The sequence below is a fragment of the Pelodiscus sinensis genome, chromosome 19, assembly GCF_049634645.1.
Source record: "Pelodiscus sinensis isolate JC-2024 chromosome 19, ASM4963464v1, whole genome shotgun sequence".
Classification (NCBI taxonomy): domain Eukaryota; kingdom Metazoa; phylum Chordata; order Testudines; family Trionychidae; genus Pelodiscus; species Pelodiscus sinensis.
The window spans coordinates 14,973,189-14,990,787 of record NC_134729.1 but is presented as its reverse complement, the minus strand read 5'-3'; the positions used below and the strand labels follow the sequence as shown (position 1 = coordinate 14,990,787).

At 70.5% G+C, this 17,599-nt stretch overlaps 2 protein-coding genes and 1 long non-coding RNA gene across 6 annotated transcripts; 1 reads left to right on the top strand and 2 right to left on the bottom strand.

The window, feature by feature from the left end:
* Positions 1-82: 82 nt before the first annotated feature.
* PPAN (peter pan homolog) lies at positions 83-7,490 on the bottom strand. 3 transcript variants are annotated; one of them, XM_075902518.1, is made up of 12 exons: positions 7,311-7,490; positions 4,701-4,871; positions 4,511-4,612; positions 4,039-4,089; positions 3,627-3,797; positions 3,463-3,539; positions 2,889-2,996; positions 2,497-2,620; positions 1,581-1,659; positions 1,377-1,506; positions 1,137-1,297; positions 83-534 (listed from the first exon to the last, which is right to left on the bottom strand). In XM_075902518.1, the coding sequence occupies exons 1-12, from the start codon at positions 7,326-7,328 to the stop codon at positions 158-160; spliced, it is 1,569 nt and encodes a 522-aa protein (XP_075758633.1). In that variant the 5' UTR covers positions 7,329-7,490; the 3' UTR covers positions 83-157. The 3 variants fall into 3 exon arrangements, with proteins under 3 accessions (XP_075758633.1, XP_075758632.1, XP_075758631.1); XM_075902517.1 differs by lacking the exon at positions 7,311-7,490 and adding an exon at positions 5,415-5,567; XM_075902516.1 differs by lacking the exon at positions 7,311-7,490 and adding an exon at positions 5,415-5,567 and having other exon boundaries at positions 4,701-4,866.
* A 2,420-nt stretch (positions 7,491-9,910) lies between these two features.
* Positions 9,911-17,508, top strand: ANGPTL6 (angiopoietin like 6). Of its 2 annotated transcripts, XM_075902511.1 has the most exons (7): positions 9,912-10,090; positions 10,389-10,455; positions 13,023-13,612; positions 15,103-15,238; positions 15,722-15,915; positions 16,798-17,074; positions 17,176-17,508. In XM_075902511.1, exons 3-7 carry the CDS (start codon positions 13,034-13,036, stop codon positions 17,367-17,369), a joined length of 1,380 nt encoding a protein of 459 aa, XP_075758626.1. In that variant the 5' UTR covers positions 9,912-10,090; positions 10,389-10,455; positions 13,023-13,033; the 3' UTR covers positions 17,370-17,508. The 2 variants fall into 2 exon arrangements, with proteins under 2 accessions (XP_075758627.1, XP_075758626.1); XM_075902512.1 differs by lacking the exon at positions 10,389-10,455 and having other exon boundaries at positions 9,911-10,090.
* Positions 17,193-17,597, bottom strand: LOC142818977 (uncharacterized). Its single transcript, XR_012896672.1, has 2 exons — positions 17,519-17,597; positions 17,193-17,443 (listed from the first exon to the last, which is right to left on the bottom strand). It is a non-coding gene; the product is annotated as an uncharacterized LOC142818977 (long non-coding RNA).
* Positions 17,598-17,599: the final 2 nt, after the last annotated feature.

The following is a 17,599-nucleotide window of genomic DNA, read 5'->3' as shown; positions in this document are numbered from 1 at the left end:
CTGCGGGGGGGTAACCCTGCACCCATCGCGCCCCGCCCAGAGGCGGGGAATGCAGCAACCCCTCGCTCAGCAGGAGACAGAGGGCAGGGCCAAGTGGTGTATTGCAGCCAGCACAGGGCACCCACAGTCTATAGCCAAGACAGAGTCCGGGAGGGCTCTAGTGCCGCCCCTTCTTGGGGGCCCTGGGCCCCTGGCGTGTCCCCTTCTGCTGGGCCGCCTGCTTCCTCCGCTGCCCCAGCCTTCTGAAATTCGAGGCAAGGACCCTCGGGCCTCGGGCACGTCCCTGCTGCCCCGGAGACCTGGGGCCTTTCGGCTTCGGTTCGCGTGTTCCTTGCTGCTGTCTGGGGCCCCCCGGCCGCTGGGAGTCCCCTGTCGCCTGGGGGGGGCGCCTGCCCCTCCGTGGTTGGCCAGGGGATCGCCTAGGCTTCGCCTTGCGGCTGGCTCTGCCAGGCTGCTCCCCTGTTCTCAGTCTCTTCCTGGGCTGGGGGGAGTGCAGGAGCCCTGCTTTTCTCTTGGCACGTTTGGGGAACAGATCTGGGGGAGGAAACGCAGTGTCATGAGCTGGGGCTGCAGAGGCCCGGGGGTGAGAACCAGGACAGCTGGAGGGCACAGGGGGTGGACCCTGGGCAGATTACTAGAAGCACCCACCAGAGGACTTGACCCCCCCCAAGCATCAGGTGCCAGGGGGCTCCGAGGGCAGGGCCGGCTGGTGACGGGACCCAGGCCTGAAACTGGACTCCCGTAGCAGCTATTAGACACAGCCCTGCCGGGGGCCGGGGCCCAGCGCCGTCCCGGAGGCCCTGCCGGGGGCCGGGGCCCAGCGCCGTCCCGGTGGCCCTGCCGGGGGCCGGGGCCCAGCGCCGTCCCGGTGGCCCTGCCGGGGGCCGGGGCCCAGCGCCGTCCCGGTGGCCCTGCCGGGGGCCGGGGCCCAGCGCCGTCCCGGTGGCCCTGCCGGGGGCCGGGGCCCAGCGCCGTCCCGGTGGCCCTGCCGGGGGCCGGGGCCCAGCGCCGTCCCGGTGGCCCTGCCGGGGGCAGCCGAGTCTTTACTTTGAACTAGAGTCACAGCCCGGCTCGGGCAGAGCCCGTTGGCAGCTGCACCCGCAGAGACCGGACCAGCTGGCCTGGGCCCGACTCACCCTCGTCGGGCTCCTCGCCCACTTCCTGGCGGTAATACTCCGCGTCGTCGTCTGATTGGTCAGCCGGGTCCTGGTCCTGCAGCATCCCAGGATCCTCCGCTTCGCTGTCGCCGTCCTCCCCCTGCTGCTGCTTCCTCTTCATCCCGGCCAGGCTCAGCGTCCTGCGGGACACAGCGCCGTCAGGCCCCCTGAGAACTACAGCTCCCAGCATGCACCGCTCCCGGGCCGGAGCCCGCTCACCTGTGGGCCTCCCGCTGCTCCTTCTTGCGCTGCACGTCGGCCTCCTGCTTGTGGCGCCGCGCGGCCTTGAGCTGCAGCCTCCGCTCCCGCCGGGCCAGCACGGCCCGGAGCTCCTCCTCCGTCTTGTGAACTGGGGGGGGGGAGAGGCTCAGTGGGGCCGGGCCCGGGGCCAGGGCTGCAGAGGGGTGGGGCAGGGGCACTTACCCAGGCTGTGGTACAGCACGCTGCCCTGGCCCAGCCCTTCTTCCACCTTGACCAGCTGCAGGGTCATGCGGGGGCCGATCTGCCGGGGAGGGGACAAGCCGTCAGCCGGGCCAGCCCCACCCAGCTTCCCCGTGGGGCGGAGCAGAACGCTTAGTGGCTCCTTGATGGCTCAGACACCCCGACAGGTGGCACCCGCCCGCCAGCTCCCCCTGCCACCGAGCCCCCCGTCCCACCCCACCCACCACCCCGCCAGCTCCCCCTGCCACCGAGCCCCCTGTCCCACCCCGCCAGCTCCCCCTGCCACCGAGCCCCCCGTCCCACCCCACCCACCACCCCGCCAGCTCCCCCTGCCACCGAGCCCCCTGTCCCACCCCGCCAGCTCCCCCTGCCACCGAGCCCCCCGTCCCACCCCACCCACCACCCCGCCAGCTCCCCCTGCCACCGAGCCCCCTGTCCCACCCCACCAACTCCCCCTGCCACCGAGCCCCCTGTCCCACCCCACCAGCTCCCCCTGCCGAGCCCCCGCATCCCCCACCTCCCCCTCCTACCGAGCCCTCCGCCCCCCGCCAGCTCCCCCTGCCACCGAGCCCCCTGTCCCACCCCGCCAGCTCCCCCTGCCACCGAGCCCCCCGTCCCACCCCACCCACCACCCCGCCAGCTCCCCCTGCCACCGAGCCCCCGCGTCCCCCACCTCCCCTTCCTACCGAGCCCCCCGTCCCATCCCACCCACCACCCCACCAGCTTCCCGTCACCGAGCCCCCGCGTCCCCCACTTCCCCCTCCTCCTGAGCCACCCCACCCCCCACCACCCCCTTCTGAGCCACCCCACCCCCCACCACCCCCTCCCATCCCACCCACCACCCCGCCAGCTCCCCCTCACCACCCCCGAGCCCCCCACCCCCCCGCCTGCAGCACACCTCTGTTAAGCGCACTGCACTCTGCTGGGCCTTCATGTTCCCCCGGCCCGCGTAGGCCTGAGGCAGCTCCAGGATGTTGTGGCTCCCGTCCTGCTCGGCCTCGCTCTCCGACAAGTTAATGTCCCTGCGGGGAAAACCCAGCCAGTGGCAGGACAGCTGGGCCGAGCTCTGCTTTGCCCACTAGGCTCCCCTGCCCCAGTTGGGAGCAGAAACCCGGAGACCTGCCTCCACCCCACCCTGCAGCCTCGGAGGCTGCTCCCCAGGCCGGCAGCAGGCACGGGCGATGCAGGGCGACCTGTCGGAGGGAGCCATGGCCGGGCTGAGACGCTAGGCGCAGCTGCGAGTTCCCGACTCCCCCGGGCAGGCTCTGGCGCACGGGGCCCCGCGCTCACTTGGCCAGCAGCTCACTGATGTCCTGCAGCCGGCTCATGTTGGGGAACTTCTCCTGCAGCAGCTTCTTGAGGCCTTTGCTGGCGCCCACGGGCACCACCTTCACGCTGCTGGGGGAGGAGACAGGCGGGTCATGCCCGGGGCCATGCTCAGCAGGCAGGGGCCTCTGGGAGCAGGACCGGGGGTGGGGCTCAAGGGCACATGGGACTGAACAGCTCTGCCAGCCGGGGCAGCCTGGCCACGGCCACGTGATTCCAACCCAGCGCTGCTGCTCCCGGGCTGGCGGGTCCCCACCTGCCGCCGTGGCTCAAGCCAGGCCCCGGGGCCCACCCCCACACAGCTGCAGGGACGGGCCGCTGTACATCACAGGGCCTGCCCCGAGACGCCGTCTCCAGCCCGGGGATCAGCCCACACCTGGGAAGGAGGAGGAGCTGCTCGTGTGTCTGTCTGCTGAGCCCCCGCCCCCCCCGGATGCGTCAGAGCGTTTACTGTAGGAGGAAATCACCAAGCCATCAGCAGGTTGACCTCTCATCAGAGCATCCAGCCCGGCAGAGCCCCCCACCCCCTGCCCCTTACTAGTGGCGGAAGTCCAGGCGCTGGCTGTCCGGGGCATAGGTGATCAGCAAGCACCGCTTGATGGTGTTCAGGTTGACCTGGGGGCAGAGCCATGAGGTGAGCGCTGAGAAGCCCCAGACTCAGGGGGGAGGGGGGTTCCCGCCCCCCAGCCTCTCCCCACGCACCTTGTGCACGTTGATGGAGGGGAACATGTTCTGGAACATGGTGGCCATGAGCTTGACGTGCATCTGCGGCAGGCCGAAGTTGTTGAGCACCAGCAGCGGGTGGTGCGTGAACTGCTGCTCGTGCATGCGGTGGCGCTTCAGCGAGGACACCACGTCCCTGATGAGCGAGTACTGCAGGGCAGACGAACAGGGCTGGGCGCTGGCGGCCGGTTTGCTCTGTGCTGACCAGCTGGGCTGGGGCTCACCCCCCCGGGCATCCCCGGCTCGTTCGCTGCATGGGGGCACCCTGCCCAGCTCGGACACTGGCCAGGCACACCCACAGCAGTTTAGCAGGCCTGGGCTGTAAGGCCACAGGGTTAAATAAATCCCAAACTATCAGAGGTGGACGCAGCTCCGGACCCCCAGCACCCACCTGCATGACCTGGAAGGTCAGCGTTGGCCCTCCTGGGAGACGGAAGAGTTTCTGCAGGGGAGACACACACCGGAGTGAGGCCGGGGGAGGCAGCACCAGCGGGCCCCCCCCAGCAGGACGGATGCATCAGTGCGTTTACTTTGAAAGCGACATCAGAGCGTGCTCAGTGCGATTTGCATCATCAGCTGCATCGGACCCACTTGCAGACCCCAGGGGAGGAACGGCACCGGGTCCTGCCCACGTGCCTCTCTGCGCCCAGCCAAATGCAGCACCAGGCAGGCCAGGGCCATGCTCTGGGCCGGGCTGTAGGGGAAGGTGGTGGGCACAGAGCGACTCCAGCAGACCCCTCCCAGCCCCAGGGCAGCGCCTGCCCCTTACTGAACCCAAGGAGAGTCCCAGCCTGGCAGAGCACGGAGCTGGGGCAATCAGGGTCCTGCCCAGCCCCACAGGCGCCTGCTGGAGCCCCACTTACAAAGTTGACGCTGGTGGGGGATTTGGTGAAGACCAGAAAGTGCGTCACTCCCAAGGGCCCCGCCACCGCCACAAAGTCCTTCAGCGAGTTCTTCTTCCGCACCTGGAAGACAGCAAGAGTCCGGCTCCCACGCGTGTCCTGCTCCTCCCTGCCCCCGCCACCGCCAGCCCCGCAGCCGGGCAGGGCTCACCTGGAGGGCGCTGCCCGTGAACGGCTCCATGACCCGCCGCACGTCCAGGACCAGCTGCTGCAGGCTCCGGCCCGCTCGGCCGCGGTGGAAGACGAAGGAGTGAGGGACGGAGGCGAACAGCTCCTGGGCCTGCTGCTGGGCGGCCGCCCGCTGCCGCTTCTGGTTCCTGCTCTGCGGGGCGGGCGGGGCAGGGTGAGTGCAGCCCCAGCCCCCCGGCTCCCCCAGCCCCCCCGAGTCCTCCCCCTCCCCCCGCCCTGGATCTCACCCCCCCCCAGAGCCCCCTCCCCCCGCCCTGGATCTCACCCCCCCCCAGAGCCCCCTCCCCCCGCCCTGGATCTCACCCCCCCCCGAGCCCCCTCCCCCCGCCCTGGATCTCACCCCCCCCCCGAGCCCCCTCCCCCCGCCCTGGATCTCACCCCCCCCCCCCGAGCCCCCTCCCCCCGCCCTGGATCTCACCCCCCCCAGAGCCCCTCCCCCCGCCCTGGATCTCACCCCCCCCAGAGCCCCCTCCCCCCGCCCTGGATCTCACCCCCCAGAGCCCCTCCCCCCGCCCTGGATCTCACCCCCCCCCCGAGCCCCCTCCCCCCGCCCTGGATCTCACCCCCCCCCCGAGCCCCCTCCCCCCGCCCTGGATCTCACCCCCCCCCAGAGCCCCTCCCCCCGCCCTGAATCTCACCCCCCCAAACGCCCCGCGCGGCCCGAGCCGCCCCGCACCTTGCTCGCCCGCCCCATGCTGCCTCCCCACGTGCACGCAGCACTTCCGGTGCAGCTCCCTCAGCGCTCCGGTCACTTCCGGCCGGTGCTCCCCTTAAAACGTCCGGGTACTTCCGGGGCGGGGAATCCCTGGGCGTGCCCCCCCCTTGCACCCTATAGATAGAACCCTGCTACACCCACCACTGTGCCCCCCTGCCCCCCACCCCATTGCACCCCCCGCATCCCCCATTCCTCCCTGCACCCCCACCCCATTGCACCCCCCTGCACCCTCCATTATCACCTGTCCCCTGTGCCCCCCACCCTGTTGCACCCCCCTGTATCCCCCATTTCTCCCTGCACCCCCACACCTGTTGCACCCCCCTGCACCCTCCATTCCTACCTGCCCCTCCCTGCACCCCCCACACCCCATTGCACCCCTTCTGCATCCCCCATTCCTCCTTGCACCCCCACATTCCATTGCACCCCCCATTCCCACCTGCCCCTCCCTGCATCCCCCACACCCCATTGCACTCCCCTGCACCCTCCATTCCCACCTGCCCCTCCCTGCACCCCCCACACCCCATTGCACCCCTTCTGCATCCCCCATTCCTCCTTGCACCCCCACATTCCATTGCACCCCCCATTCCCACCTGCCCCTCCCTGCACCTCCCACACCCCATTGCACCCCTTCTGCATCCCCCATTCCTCCCTGCACCCCCCACACCACATTGCACCCCTTCTGCATCCCCCATTCCTCCTTGCACCCCCACATTCCATTGCACCCCTTCTGCATCCCCCATTCCTCCTTGCACCCCCACATTCCATTGCACCCCCCATTCCCACCTGCCCCTCCCTGCATCCCCCACACCCCATTGCACTCCCCTGCACCCTCCATTCCCACCTGCTCCTCCCTGCACCCCCCACACCCCATTGCACCCCTTCTGCATCCCCATTCCTCCCTGCACCCCCCACACCACATTGCACCCCTTCTGCATCCCCCATTCCTCCCTGCACCCCCACATTCCATTGCACCCCCCATTCCCACCTGCCCCTCCCTGCATCCCCCACACCCCATTGCACTCCCCTGCACCCTCCATTGCCACCTGCCCCTCCCTGCACCCCCCACACCCTATTGCACCCCTTCTGCATCCCCCATTCCTCCCTGCACCCCCACATTCCATTGCACCCCCCATTCCCACCTGCCCCTCCCTGCATCCCCCACACCCCATTGCACTCCCCTGCACCCTCCATTGCCACCTGCCCCTCCCTGCACCCCCCACACCCTATTGCACCCCTTCTGCATCCCCCATTCCTCCCTGCACCCCCACATTCCATTGCACCCCCCATTCCCACCTGCCCCTCCCTGCATCCCCCACACCCCATTGCACTCCCCTGCACCCTCCATTCCCACCTGCCCCTCCCTGCACCCCCACACCCCATTGCACCCCTTCTGCATCCCCCATTCCTCCCTGCACCCCCACACCCCATTGCATCCCGCTGCACCCTCCATTCCCACCTGCCCCTCCCTGCACCCCCCACCCCCATTGCACCCCCTGCATCCCCTATTCCTCCTTGCACCCCCTACCCCCATTGCACCCCCTGCATCCCCTATTCCTCCCTGCACCCCCCACCCCCATTGCACCCCTTCTGCATCCCCCATTCCCACCTGCCCCCCTCTGCGTGGCTCCCGGGCTCTGCGCTCCCTTCCCGGAGCACAGCCCTCCGACCTGCTTTCCGCCCTGCTGGGCCAGCTCCCGGCTCCGAGTGTGCTTTGGCCGCGCTACAAAGCCCAGGAAATTCAAAGCAGATTGTGCCCTTCCCTGTGCTGGAATGAGGCGGCTTGGCTCCGGGCTTGCCCTGCCTGAGCTCCAGCGCTGCACCATGGGGCCTACCAGGGGCTCCCTGCTCCATGCTCACCCTGCCGGGAGAGCCCATCACAGGTGGCTTGGTACATGCTCCCCTAACTCCCAGGGCCGCTGTGTGGGTGGCAAGATCCCTTTGCCTTTTGGGCTCCGCTGCCAGGCAGAGTGGGGGGTGTCTGCCCCGCACTCCTGCGCCCGTTGTGCGCCCAGCGCGCCAGCCCCCGCTCCCAGGCCCTGCAGGGCTGGGCTAGGGAGGGAACGGCTGTTTGACTAGCTGATAACCAAATGCTTATTGGACAGTTGACACACTCGTCATAGTCGCTCCCGCCCCCCTTGCTGCCGCTGTCGGAAAGGGGGGAAGAGGAGGGGGAGCCTGGGGTCCCTCCCCTGCTGATCCAGGGCTCTATGCGGCGCTGCTGCTTTGAAACGCCTTGTGGAGCTAAAGGCCATGCTCCTGCAGCGTTTCAAAGTGGCAGCGCCACATGGAGCTGAGTCCCCCACTGGCCCCGTGCTCCCTGCAGCACTTTCGCTCCAAAGGCCGAGGCGCCCTTATGGACTAATCGAATAGTCAGTTCAAGTTGCAGCGACTATTCCATCCGCTAACTGACCCCTAGGCTGGGCAGAGGCCTGGCGCGAAGCAGCTGCCGGATCCGTGTGGTTCTCAGGCTCCCTCGCAGCCCGGGGCTTGGCCCCACGGTGCTCTGCCTCCCCCGGGCTGACAGGCTGTGCCCACACTCGCAATAGGCCCTGCTCTCAGCCCAGCCATGGGTGCTACACACCAGCTGGCTTTGTGGGTACAACCCAGGCTCGGCCTCATCTTGCTTAGGGGGCACTGCCCCACACAGAGAGCTGCCCTGAGAGCACAGGCCAAGGCGCTCAAACCCAGTAGAGCTGGGCGGGCTCAGCCCCCAGGACGCAGGAGCCCAAGGTTCAACCAGGCCGAGCAGGGGCCTGACCTGAGCCCCCCACAGCCCAGGGGATCCCATGCTGCTGCCCACAACGGCCTAAGAGCCTTTCCCGCAAACCTCGGACCAAGGCCTCATTTTGCACCAGTGTTGCTACAAATCTCTGGCTGGCTGGGCCTGACCACTCCCCAGCATCAGCCGTTGGAGCCCACGGGGCGCCGGAGCCACCCGCTCCCCAGCATCTGCCAGCTGAGCCCACGGGGCGCCGGAGCCACCTACTCCCCATGGCTGAGCGCACGGGACGCCGGAGCCGCTGCTCCCCAATATCCATTGGCTGAGCGCACGGGATGCCAGAGCCGCTGCTCCCCAATATCCATTGGCTGAGCCCACGGGGCGCTGGAGCCACCTACTCCCCAGCATCCCTCGGCTGAGCCCACGGGACGCCAGAGCCACCTACTCCTCAGCATCCCTCGGCTGAGCCCACGGGACGCCAGAGCCGCTGCTCCCCAGCATCCGCCGGCCGAGCACACGGGGCGCCAGAGCCACCTACTCCCCAGCATCCGCCAGCTGAGCCCATGGGGTGCCGGAGACGTCCGCTCCCCAGAATCCCGTGGCTGAGCACTCGGGGCGTCAGAGCCGCCTGCTCCCCAGAATCCCGTGGCTGAGCACTCGGGGCGCCAGAGCCGCTGCTCCCCAGCATCCACCGGCTGAGCCCACGGGGCGCCGGAGACGTCCGCTCCCCAGAATCCCGTGGCTGAGCACACGGGGCGCCAGAGCCGCTGCTCCCCAGCATCCACCGGCTGAGCCCACGGGGCGCCGGAGACGTCCGCTCCCCAGAATCCCGTGGCTGAGCACACGGGGCGCCAGAGCCGCTGCTCCCCAGCATCCACCGGCTGAGCCCACGGGGCGCCGGAGACGTCCGCTCCCCAGAATCCCGTGGCTGAGCACTCGGGGCGCCAGAGCCACCTGCTCCCCAGCATCCACCGGCTGAGCCCACGGGGCGCCGGAGACGTCCGCTCCCCAGCATCCACCGGCTGAGCCCACGGGGCGCCGGAGACGTCCGCTCCCCAGAATCCCGTGGCTGAGCACTCGGGGCTTGTGGGACCCCAGTGTCCCCGGGAGCCCGTGATGCTTTCTGGAGCCGAGGGCTGGGAGGCTCCTCAGTGCCCCGCTGCCAGCTTCTAGAGGTGACATCTCGTCCCCGGGCAATGGCTGCAGCGTCTGTCGCTCGCCCTGGGCTCCCTTTTCAGAGCCTGTCCCAGGATCCATTTGTGCCCCTGCCTGGAGCTGCCCTGACCCCGGCAGCCCTGAGCCTCACGAACGTCCCCGCCACCGGGCCTGGCCCTCGGCCGCCGCAGTGAGGGCAGGTCTGGGACCCCCGTGTCCCCGGGGTGCCTCTCGAGCAGGCTGTCCACGGCCACTCAGACTGCAGCCGGGAGAGGTGCCTGGCGCTGCTGCCGCTCTCTCTGCCAGCCGTTCCCAGCCCCTGCCCTCCAGGGCTTAGGGCGGGAGGCGCTGCCCCCTAGGCTGCTGCTCCGGGGGTGGGCAGGGCCCCTGCTGGGGGCTGTGTCTGGCCAGCCGCAGGGGCCTGGGGCAGCTTCACGCTGGGCCGGGCACCGGGGGCCTGATCTCGGCCAGGGCTGAAGGCAGGAGCCGGAGTCGGCTCCCCGCTGGTGCCAGCCCAGCCGCCGGGGCTGGGCCCTGCTCTGCGCTGGGAGGGGAGGCGGAGGAGGCGGGGAGCAGTAGCTGGAGCCGTCCCTGGCCGCCTGCCTGTCCGGGAGCAGCATTCCTAGGCAGGCAGCGGGCGGGCGCTCGGCTGGGGCCTGCCGCTGTCACTGCTCTCGCACCCCTGCCAGGGGCTGGGGCTGCCACTCCCGGCGGTGCCACTGGCCGGCCCTGACACTGCATCCAGGGGGCAGGCGGGCTCCAGGTGGGTCCGGGGGCCAGGGAGCACGTGCCGAGGGGGGCGGTTCGGGGAGCACCGGCCCCGGGGCTGCATGGGCAGGAGGCGAGCGGGCGCAGAGCAGAGGAATGAGCAGGATAAATATTTACAGCTGGGCTTGGGCGCTGGGGTCAGGAGAGGCATTCCCAGGCCAGCTCTGCTTAGTGTCAGGGGCCAGGGTGGGTCTGGCTGGGCAGGGGCGGGAGGGGGCTGGGAGCCAGGCCGCCTGGGTCCCATCCCTTGGCTGGGGACAGGCTCTCCCACGTCTAATGCGTCTCCTGCTTAGTGCCCGGCTGCCTGCACCAGCAGCGACCGCGCCCACGGCCGAGGGGCAGAGCCGCGGGGAGGAACTGGTGAGTGGCAGCCCCAGGGGCCAGGCCTGTCCCTCTGATGGGGATCCGCAAACGCGGGGGGGGGCCTGCTGCACGTGGCATAAGGGGCTGCCCCCCGGGCACGCAGCCAGCAGGGGTTCGATTCCTGGCTCCCTGAGGGGGCCGTGGAGGGCTCTGGGGTCTGGGCGGTGCCCTGATCTCGGCGGGGTCCAGGCAACACCCTGGTCCCTCCTGCTAGCATCACCCCCAGCCCGTTAGCAGCACGTGCGGCCGAGCTCTGAGCTGGGGGCTTTCCCCTGCTCTGCCTGTCTCAGCGTCGGGGGGGCAGCCCCCCGCCGGCCCCCTGTGCTGTGGGCAGGCCTGGCAGCTGGGGGCAGCCGGCTTGCTGAGCCGCGGGAGCGGGGCTGCCCTGCTCTGGACAGGAGCCAGTTCCGGGGGCTGTGGTGGGGCCGGGCGGCTGGAGGGTTAGGCAGGGCTGGTCCCTGCTCCGGGCCTGTGGATCGGCCCCAGGGCAAAGCTGGGCGCTGGGTGGGTGGGTGCCTGCGACGGGGCTATGAACAGCCTGGGAAACGCTTTCGCTGGCAGCTGGAATCGTCACCTGACGTGCTGGGGTTTGGCACGGGGGCTGTTTTCCCCTTCCTGGCCCTGCATGTGTGGGCAAAGGGGGAGAGTGGCCCCTGCCTGCAGCCTCTGCATGCCAGGAGCAGGCGGGGAAGGGTCGCTGTGCTGGGGGTGCAGCTGGGAGCCAGGACTCCTGAGTCCTGTCCATAGCTCTGCCGGAGGAGTGGGGACTAGTGGTTAGAGCGGGAGGGAGCCAGGACTGTCCATAGCTCTGCCAGAGGAGTGGGGACTAGTGGTTAGAGCGGGAGGGAGCCAGGATTGTCCATAGCTCTGCCGGAGGAGTGGGGACTAGTGGTTAGAGCGGGAGGGAGCCAGGACTGTCCATAGCTCTGCCGGAGGAGTGGGAGCTAGTGGTTAGAGCGGGAGGGAGCCAGGACTGTCCATAGCTCTGCCGGAGGAGTGGGGGCTAGTGGTTAGAGCGGGAGGGAGCCAGGACTGTCCATAGCTCTGCCGGAGGAGTGGGGGCTAGTGGTTAGAGCGGGAGGGAGCCAGGACTGTCCATAGCTCTGCCAGAGGAGTGGGGGCTAGTGGTTAGAGCGGGAGGGAGCCAGGACTGTCCATAGCTCTGCCGGAGGAGTGGGGACTAGTGGTTAGAGCGGGAGGGAGCCAGGACTGTCCATAGCTCTGCCGGAGGAGTGGGGGCTAGTGGTTAGAGCGGGAGGGAGCCAGGACTGTCCATAGCTCTGCCGGAGGAGTGGGGACTAGTGGTTAGAGCGGGAGGGAGCCAGGACTGTCCATAGCTCTGCCGGAGGAGTGGGGGCTAGTGGTTAGAGCGGGAGGGAGCCAGGACTGTCCATAGCTCTGCCGGAGGAGTGGGGACTAGTGGTTAGAGCGGGAGGGAGCCAGGACTGTCCATAGCTCTGCCGGAGGAGTGGGGACTAGTGGTTAGAGCGGGAGGGAGCCAGGATTGTCCATAGCTCTGCCGGAGGAGTGGGGACTAGTGGTTAGAGCGGGAGGGAGCCAGGACTGTCCATAGCTCTGCCGGAGGAGTGGGGGCTAGTGGTTAGAGCGGGAGGGAGCCAGGACTGTCCATAGCTCTGCCGGAGGAGTGGGGACTAGTGGTTAGAGCGGGAGGGAGCCAGGACTGTCCATAGCTCTGCCGGAGGAGTGGGGACTAGTGGTTAGAGCGGGAGGGAGCCAGGATTGTCCATAGCTCTGCCGGAGGAGTGGGGACTAGTGGTTAGAGCGGGACGGAGCCAGGACTGTCCATAGCTTTGCCGGAGGAGTGGGGACTAGTGGTTAGAGCGGGAGGGAGCCAGGACTGTCCATAGCTCTGCCGGAGGAGTGGGGACTAGTGGTTAGAGCGGGAGGGAGCCAGGACTGTCCATAGCTCTGCCAGAGGAGTGGGGGCTAGTGGTTAGAGCGGGAGGGAGCCAGGACTGTCCATAGCTCTGCCGGAGGAGTGGGGGCTAGTGGTTAGAGCGGGAGGGAGCCAGGACTGTCCATAGCTCTGCCGGAGGAGTGGGGACTAGTGGTTAGAGCGGGAGGGAGCCAGGACTCTGTCCCCACCTTCACTCTGGAGTGGCCCAGCTTGGCTGCAAGGCCCGGCTGGCGCTGTGCCCGGTTTCCCGGGGCAGAGTGGGGTGGCCCAGTGCTTGGGGCCGGGGGCAGGGCTGAGTTCTCGGCGCTGCCCGGAGCTAGCCAGGGGCTGCCGTCGGCCCCTCTCCGCCCCTGCCCAGTGGTGCTGGGTCCGCCAGCAGGGCTCTGCTCCTGAGGCCAGCCTGGGAACGGGGGTGGGGTCGGTGTTGTTTAGGGGCCGTGATAAGCGCAGCGCCAGGCCTGGGACAGGGCGTGGGGGGCTGGAGCAGGCTGAGCTCCGGTGGAACTGCACCTGGACCCCTCTTCTGTTAACCCCGCCACAAGGGGAACCCCTGGGTGGGTGGGGAAACTGAGTCAGCCAGCAGGGCAGTGGCCGAGATGGGTCCCGCTCCCCGGCATGCCGGCTTCCAGCTGCATTCTCCCCCCAGAGCCCGGTGCCATGGCCACCTGGCACATGGCCCTGCTGCTGAGCCTGGCGGGACCGGTGCATTCCCAGAGCCGGGGGGGCCAGGCGGCCGAGCCCCGCGCCGGGGCCAAGTGCACCTTCACCTTCATCGTGCCGCAGCAGAAGTTCACGGGGGCCGTGTGCTGGAGCAGCGTGCGCGTGACCCCTGAGCCGCCCGGGCCCAACCGCAGCGAGGCGCGGGCGCTGCAGGAGGCGCTGGGCCGGCAGCAGACGGAGCTGCAGCGGCTCCGGGGCCTGGTGGAGGTGGACGGGGCGCTGGTGAGCGAGGTCAAGGCCCTGCGCAAGGAGAGCCGCACCATGAACGCCCGCGTGAGCCAGCTCTACACTCAGCTGCTGCATGAGATCCTGCAGCGACGCCGCCGGCCTGGCTCGCTAGCCCAGCTCGAGGAGCGCGTGGCCAACGCCTCGGCCCAGGCGCTGCACCTGGCCGCCGGCTACCGGCAGCTGGAGCTGCGCTACCAGGCGCTGGCCACCCTCGTCAACAACCAGAGCGCCCTCATCCAGCGGCTGGAGCGGCAGTGCCAGCAGGGCACCGGGCCAGCCCCCCCGCAGGTACCTCCTGGCAGGGCTACCCCGCTTTGCTATGCGCACGTGCAGATCGCATTTTGTTACGTGCACTATTGTGGTTTGGTGCACGATGCAGAAATGGTGCGTGACATGGAGGTGGGGTGGCATATGGGTGCACATAACAAAATTCATTCTGCACATGGATGATCTGTGGCAGGGGTGGGGCTGAGGGATTCAGAATGTGGGGGGCTCAGGGCTGGGAGGACAGGAGTTCTGGGGGGCAAGGAGGCATCTGGGGTATAGGAAGGGGCTTCAGACTGGAGCCAAGGGTTTGGAGTGCAGGAGGGGGCAGGAGATTAGGGGTGTGGAGTCGGGGCAGGAGCTAGGATCAGGAGGGGCTTAGGGCTGAGGCACACATTGGGGTCCAAGGCACCTACCTGGAGCAGTTCGCGTTTGCTCTTGGGGGAACAGGTGGCTGCATGCTGCCCTGGGCTCACCTGCAGGCCCCGCCCCCCGCAGCTCCCATTGGCTGTGATTCCCGACCAATGGGAGTGGCAGGGTCCAAGCAATTCCAGCCGAGCCCCATAGCCCAGGGCTGCAGCCCCTAAAGCCTCTTTCTTAACGCAGCCCAGCCGCCGGGCTCCCTACGGGGCCCGTGTGTCCCCCCAGCCGCGGGGCTCCCTACGGGGCCCGTGTGTCCCCCCAGCCGCGGGGCTTCCTGCGGGGCCCGTGTGTCCCCCCAGCCGCGGGGCTCCCTGCGGGGCCCGTGTGTCCCCCCAGCCGCCGGGCTCCCTGCGGGGCCCGTGTGTCCCCCCAGCCGCGGGGCTCCCTGCGGGGCCCGTGTGTCCCCCCAGCCGCGGGGCTCCCTGCGGGGCCCGTGTGTCCCCCCAGCCGCCGGGCTCCCTGCGGGGCCCGTGTGTCTCCCCAGCCGCCGGGCTCCCTGCGGGGCCCGTGTGTCCCCCCAGCCGCGGGGCTCCCTGCGGGGCCCGTGTGTCCCCCCAGCCGCCGGGCTCCCTGCGGGGCCCGTGTGTCCCCCCCAGCCGCGGGGCTCCCTGCGGGGCCCGTGTGTCCCCCCAGCCGCCGGGCTCCCTGCGGGGCCCGTGTGTCCCCCCAGCCGCGGGGCTCCCTGCGGGGCCCGTGTGTCCCCCCAGCCGCCGGGCTCCCTGCGGGGCCCGTGTGTCCCCCCAGCCGCCGGGCTCCCTGCGGGGCCCGTGTGTCCCCCCCAGCCGCGGGGCTCCCTGCGGGGCCTGTGTGTCCCCCCCAGCCGCCGGGCTCCCTGCGGGGCCCGTGTGTCCCCCCAGCCGCCGGGCTCTCTGCGGGACCCGTGTGTCCCCCCAGCCGCCGGGCTCCCTGAGGGGCCCGTGTGCCCCGCAGCCATGAGCACTGTGTGGGGGTCTCGTTAGGCAGGTGGGCGGCCAGGTGGCCCCCAGGGCGGGGTGCAGGGGGTGATGGGGGGCAGGGGGGTCAGGCAGGCAGCGGGGCCCAGCAGGGCGCTATGGGGGTGCCAGGCTCAGGCCCCCCTTGTCTCCCCACAGCCCCCTCTGGTGCCGGTTGTGCCCCCCCGCGCGGCCGGCGTTGCTAACGAGAGCAGGGCGTATTTCGACGCTGCGGCCGAGCTGCAGATGGACCAGACGGAGCTGCCCCCCCCGACCCTGCCCTCCGGGCCCTCCGGTGAGTCAGGGAGCTGGGGGGAGGGCGGGCTGCAGCCCCCTCGGCCTGTTCTCGGCTGAGCCCCGTGCTGGCTGCCTGCAGCCGGGGGGGGGGGCTGGCCCATGGCCTCCCTCTGCAGGGCTGGGACGTGCCCCCCTCAGGATCTGGCAGAACATTCACGGGGGGGGGGGAGCCACGATTCACCACAGGCCTTCCAGCCTGGCAGTGATACAGTGCAGCCCTCGTCCGACCGGCCCCTTGGAGCCCCCCCACGCGCCCAAACCTGCCGCCTTCCCCCACTTGGCTCTGCCTAGGCCCATCTCTCCCCACACTGATGGCCTGCGGGCTTCCCCTTCGGCTCCCTCCTCCCCCAGCCCAGCCCCAGGGACCAAAGCGGGGCCATGGGGCCAGCGAGTGGGGGGTGACTGCAGCCCTCCCCTTTAGTGGGGGGGCAGGGAGATGTCCGGGGAGCCAAGGGGCGACTGACGTGGCTCCCTGGCACAGGGCCGTGGCGCGACTGCCTGGAGGCGCGGCGCGCTGGGCACGCCACCAGCGGGGTCCACGTGGTGCAGCCTGGGGGCTCGGGCCCGTCCCTGCAGGTCTGGTGCGAGCAGGAGCACGAGGGCGGGGGCTGGACCGTGATCCAGCGGCGCCAGGACGGCTCCGTCGACTTCTTCACCACCTGGCACCACTACAAGGTATGGGGGGGGCACACGGCCGGGGGGGTCTGGAAGAAGCTTGGGGCCTAGCCTTCTGGCACACGGCCGGGGGGAGGTTTGGGGACCTGGCCAGGGAGGGGCGTGGTCAGGGGGGCACACGGCCGGGGGGAGGTTTGGGGACCTGGCTGGGGAGGGGCGTGGTCAGGGGGGCACACGGCCGGGGGGAGGTTTGGGGACCTGGCCGGGGAGGGGCGTGGTCAGGGGGGCACACGGCCGGGGGGAGGTTTGGGGACCTGGCCGGGGAGGGGCGTGGTCAGGGGGGCACACGGCCGGGGGGAGGTTTGGGGACCTGGCCGGGGAGGGGCGTGGTCAGGGGGGCACACGGCCGGGGGGAGGTTTGGGGACCTGGCCGGGGAGGGGCGTGGTCAGGGGGGCACACGGCCGGGGGGAGGTTTGGGGACCTGGCCAGGGAGGGGCGTGGTCGGGGGGCACACGGCCGGGGGGAGGTTTGGGGACCTGGCCGGGGAGGGGCGTGGTCAGGGGGGCACACGGCCGGGGGGAGGTTTGGGGACCTGGCCAGGGAGGGGCGTGGTCGGGGGGGCACACGGCCGGGGGGAGGTTTGGGGACCTGGCCGGGGAGGGGCGTGGTCAGGGGGGCACACGGCCAGGGGGAGGTTTGGGGACCTGGCCAGGGAGGGGCGTGGTCAGGGGGGCACACGGCCGGGGGGCTGGGAGCATTCACCTGGGGATACAGGGCATGGGGGGCACAGGGCAGCCCCTGGTGGGATCCATCCCCGGGGGGCTCTGGGAGCAATGCCACCACCTCGCCGGGCCAGGGCAGGGCTCAGCCCCACGCAGGGCCCCCAGCCTGGGGCAGGGCCTGAGCAGCCAGTGACTGTCCCCTCACTGCCGTCCCCCCAGCTTGGCTTCGGGCCCCTGGCGGGCGAGCACTGGCTGGGCCTGGAGAGCGCCCGGCGGGTGACGGGGCAGGGCCCGGGGCCCTACGCGCTGCGGGTGCTGCTGGAGGACTGGGCAGGGCGCCAGGCCTACGCCCACTACGACCGCTTCCGCCTGGAGCCCGAGAGCGACGCCTACCGGCTGCGGCTGGGCCGGTACCGCGGCAGCGCCGGCGACTCGCTGGCCTGGCACGACGGCCGCCCCTTCAGCACGCGGGACCGCGACCACGACGCCTACGCCGGTAAGGGCCCGGCGGCTCTGGGGGGGAGGGGGGCTCCTGGGCCGGGGGGGCACGGCCCCCAGCACCTCCTGGCCCCGACGCCGTGTCCCTCCCCCTTGCAGGGAGCTGCGCCCAGTACCAGAAGGGCGGCTGGTGGTACAACGCCTGCGCCCACTCCAACCTCAACGGGGTGTGGTACGCAGGCGGGCACTACCGCAGCCGCTACCAGGACGGCGTCTACTGGGCCGAGTTCCGCGGCGGCGCCTACTCCCTGCGCAAGGTGCTGATGATGGTGCGGCCTGTGCTCGACGCCTGAGCCACCCGCCCCGACGCCTGAGCCCCCGGAGCCGCCTGAGCCCCCAGAGTCGCCTGAGCCACCCGCCCCGACGCCTGAGCCCCCGGAGCCGCCTGAGCCCCCAGAGTCGCCTGAGCCCCCAGAGTCGCCTGAGCCACCCGCCCCGACACCTGAGCCCCCGGAGTCGCCTGAGCCCCCAGAGTCGCCTGAGCCACCCGCCCCGACACCTGAGCCCCCGGAGTCGCCTGAGC

What these genes read in the sequence shown, in the direction of transcription:
- PPAN (XM_075902518.1), bottom strand. An exon ending in TCACGGGCAGCGCCCTCCAG is followed by an intron (nt 4,613 to 4,700) that starts GTGAGCCCTGCC and finishes GCTGTCTTCCAG; the next exon opens with GTGCGGAAGAAGAACTCGCT. An exon ending in GGGCGAGGAGCCCGACGAGG is followed by an intron (nt 535 to 1,136) that starts GTGAGTCGGGCC and finishes TTCCTCCCCCAG; the next exon opens with ATCTGTTCCCCAAACGTGCC.
- ANGPTL6 (XM_075902512.1), top strand. Translation starts at nt 13,034, where the DNA reads ATGGCCACCTGGCACATGGCCCTGCTGCTGAGCCTGGCGGGACCGGTG. An exon ending in CCACCTGGCACCACTACAAG is followed by an intron (nt 15,916 to 16,797) that starts GTATGGGGGGGG and finishes CCGTCCCCCCAG; the next exon opens with CTTGGCTTCGGGCCCCTGGC. An exon ending in CGACCACGACGCCTACGCCG is followed by an intron (nt 17,075 to 17,175) that starts GTAAGGGCCCGG and finishes TCCCCCTTGCAG; the next exon opens with GGAGCTGCGCCCAGTACCAG.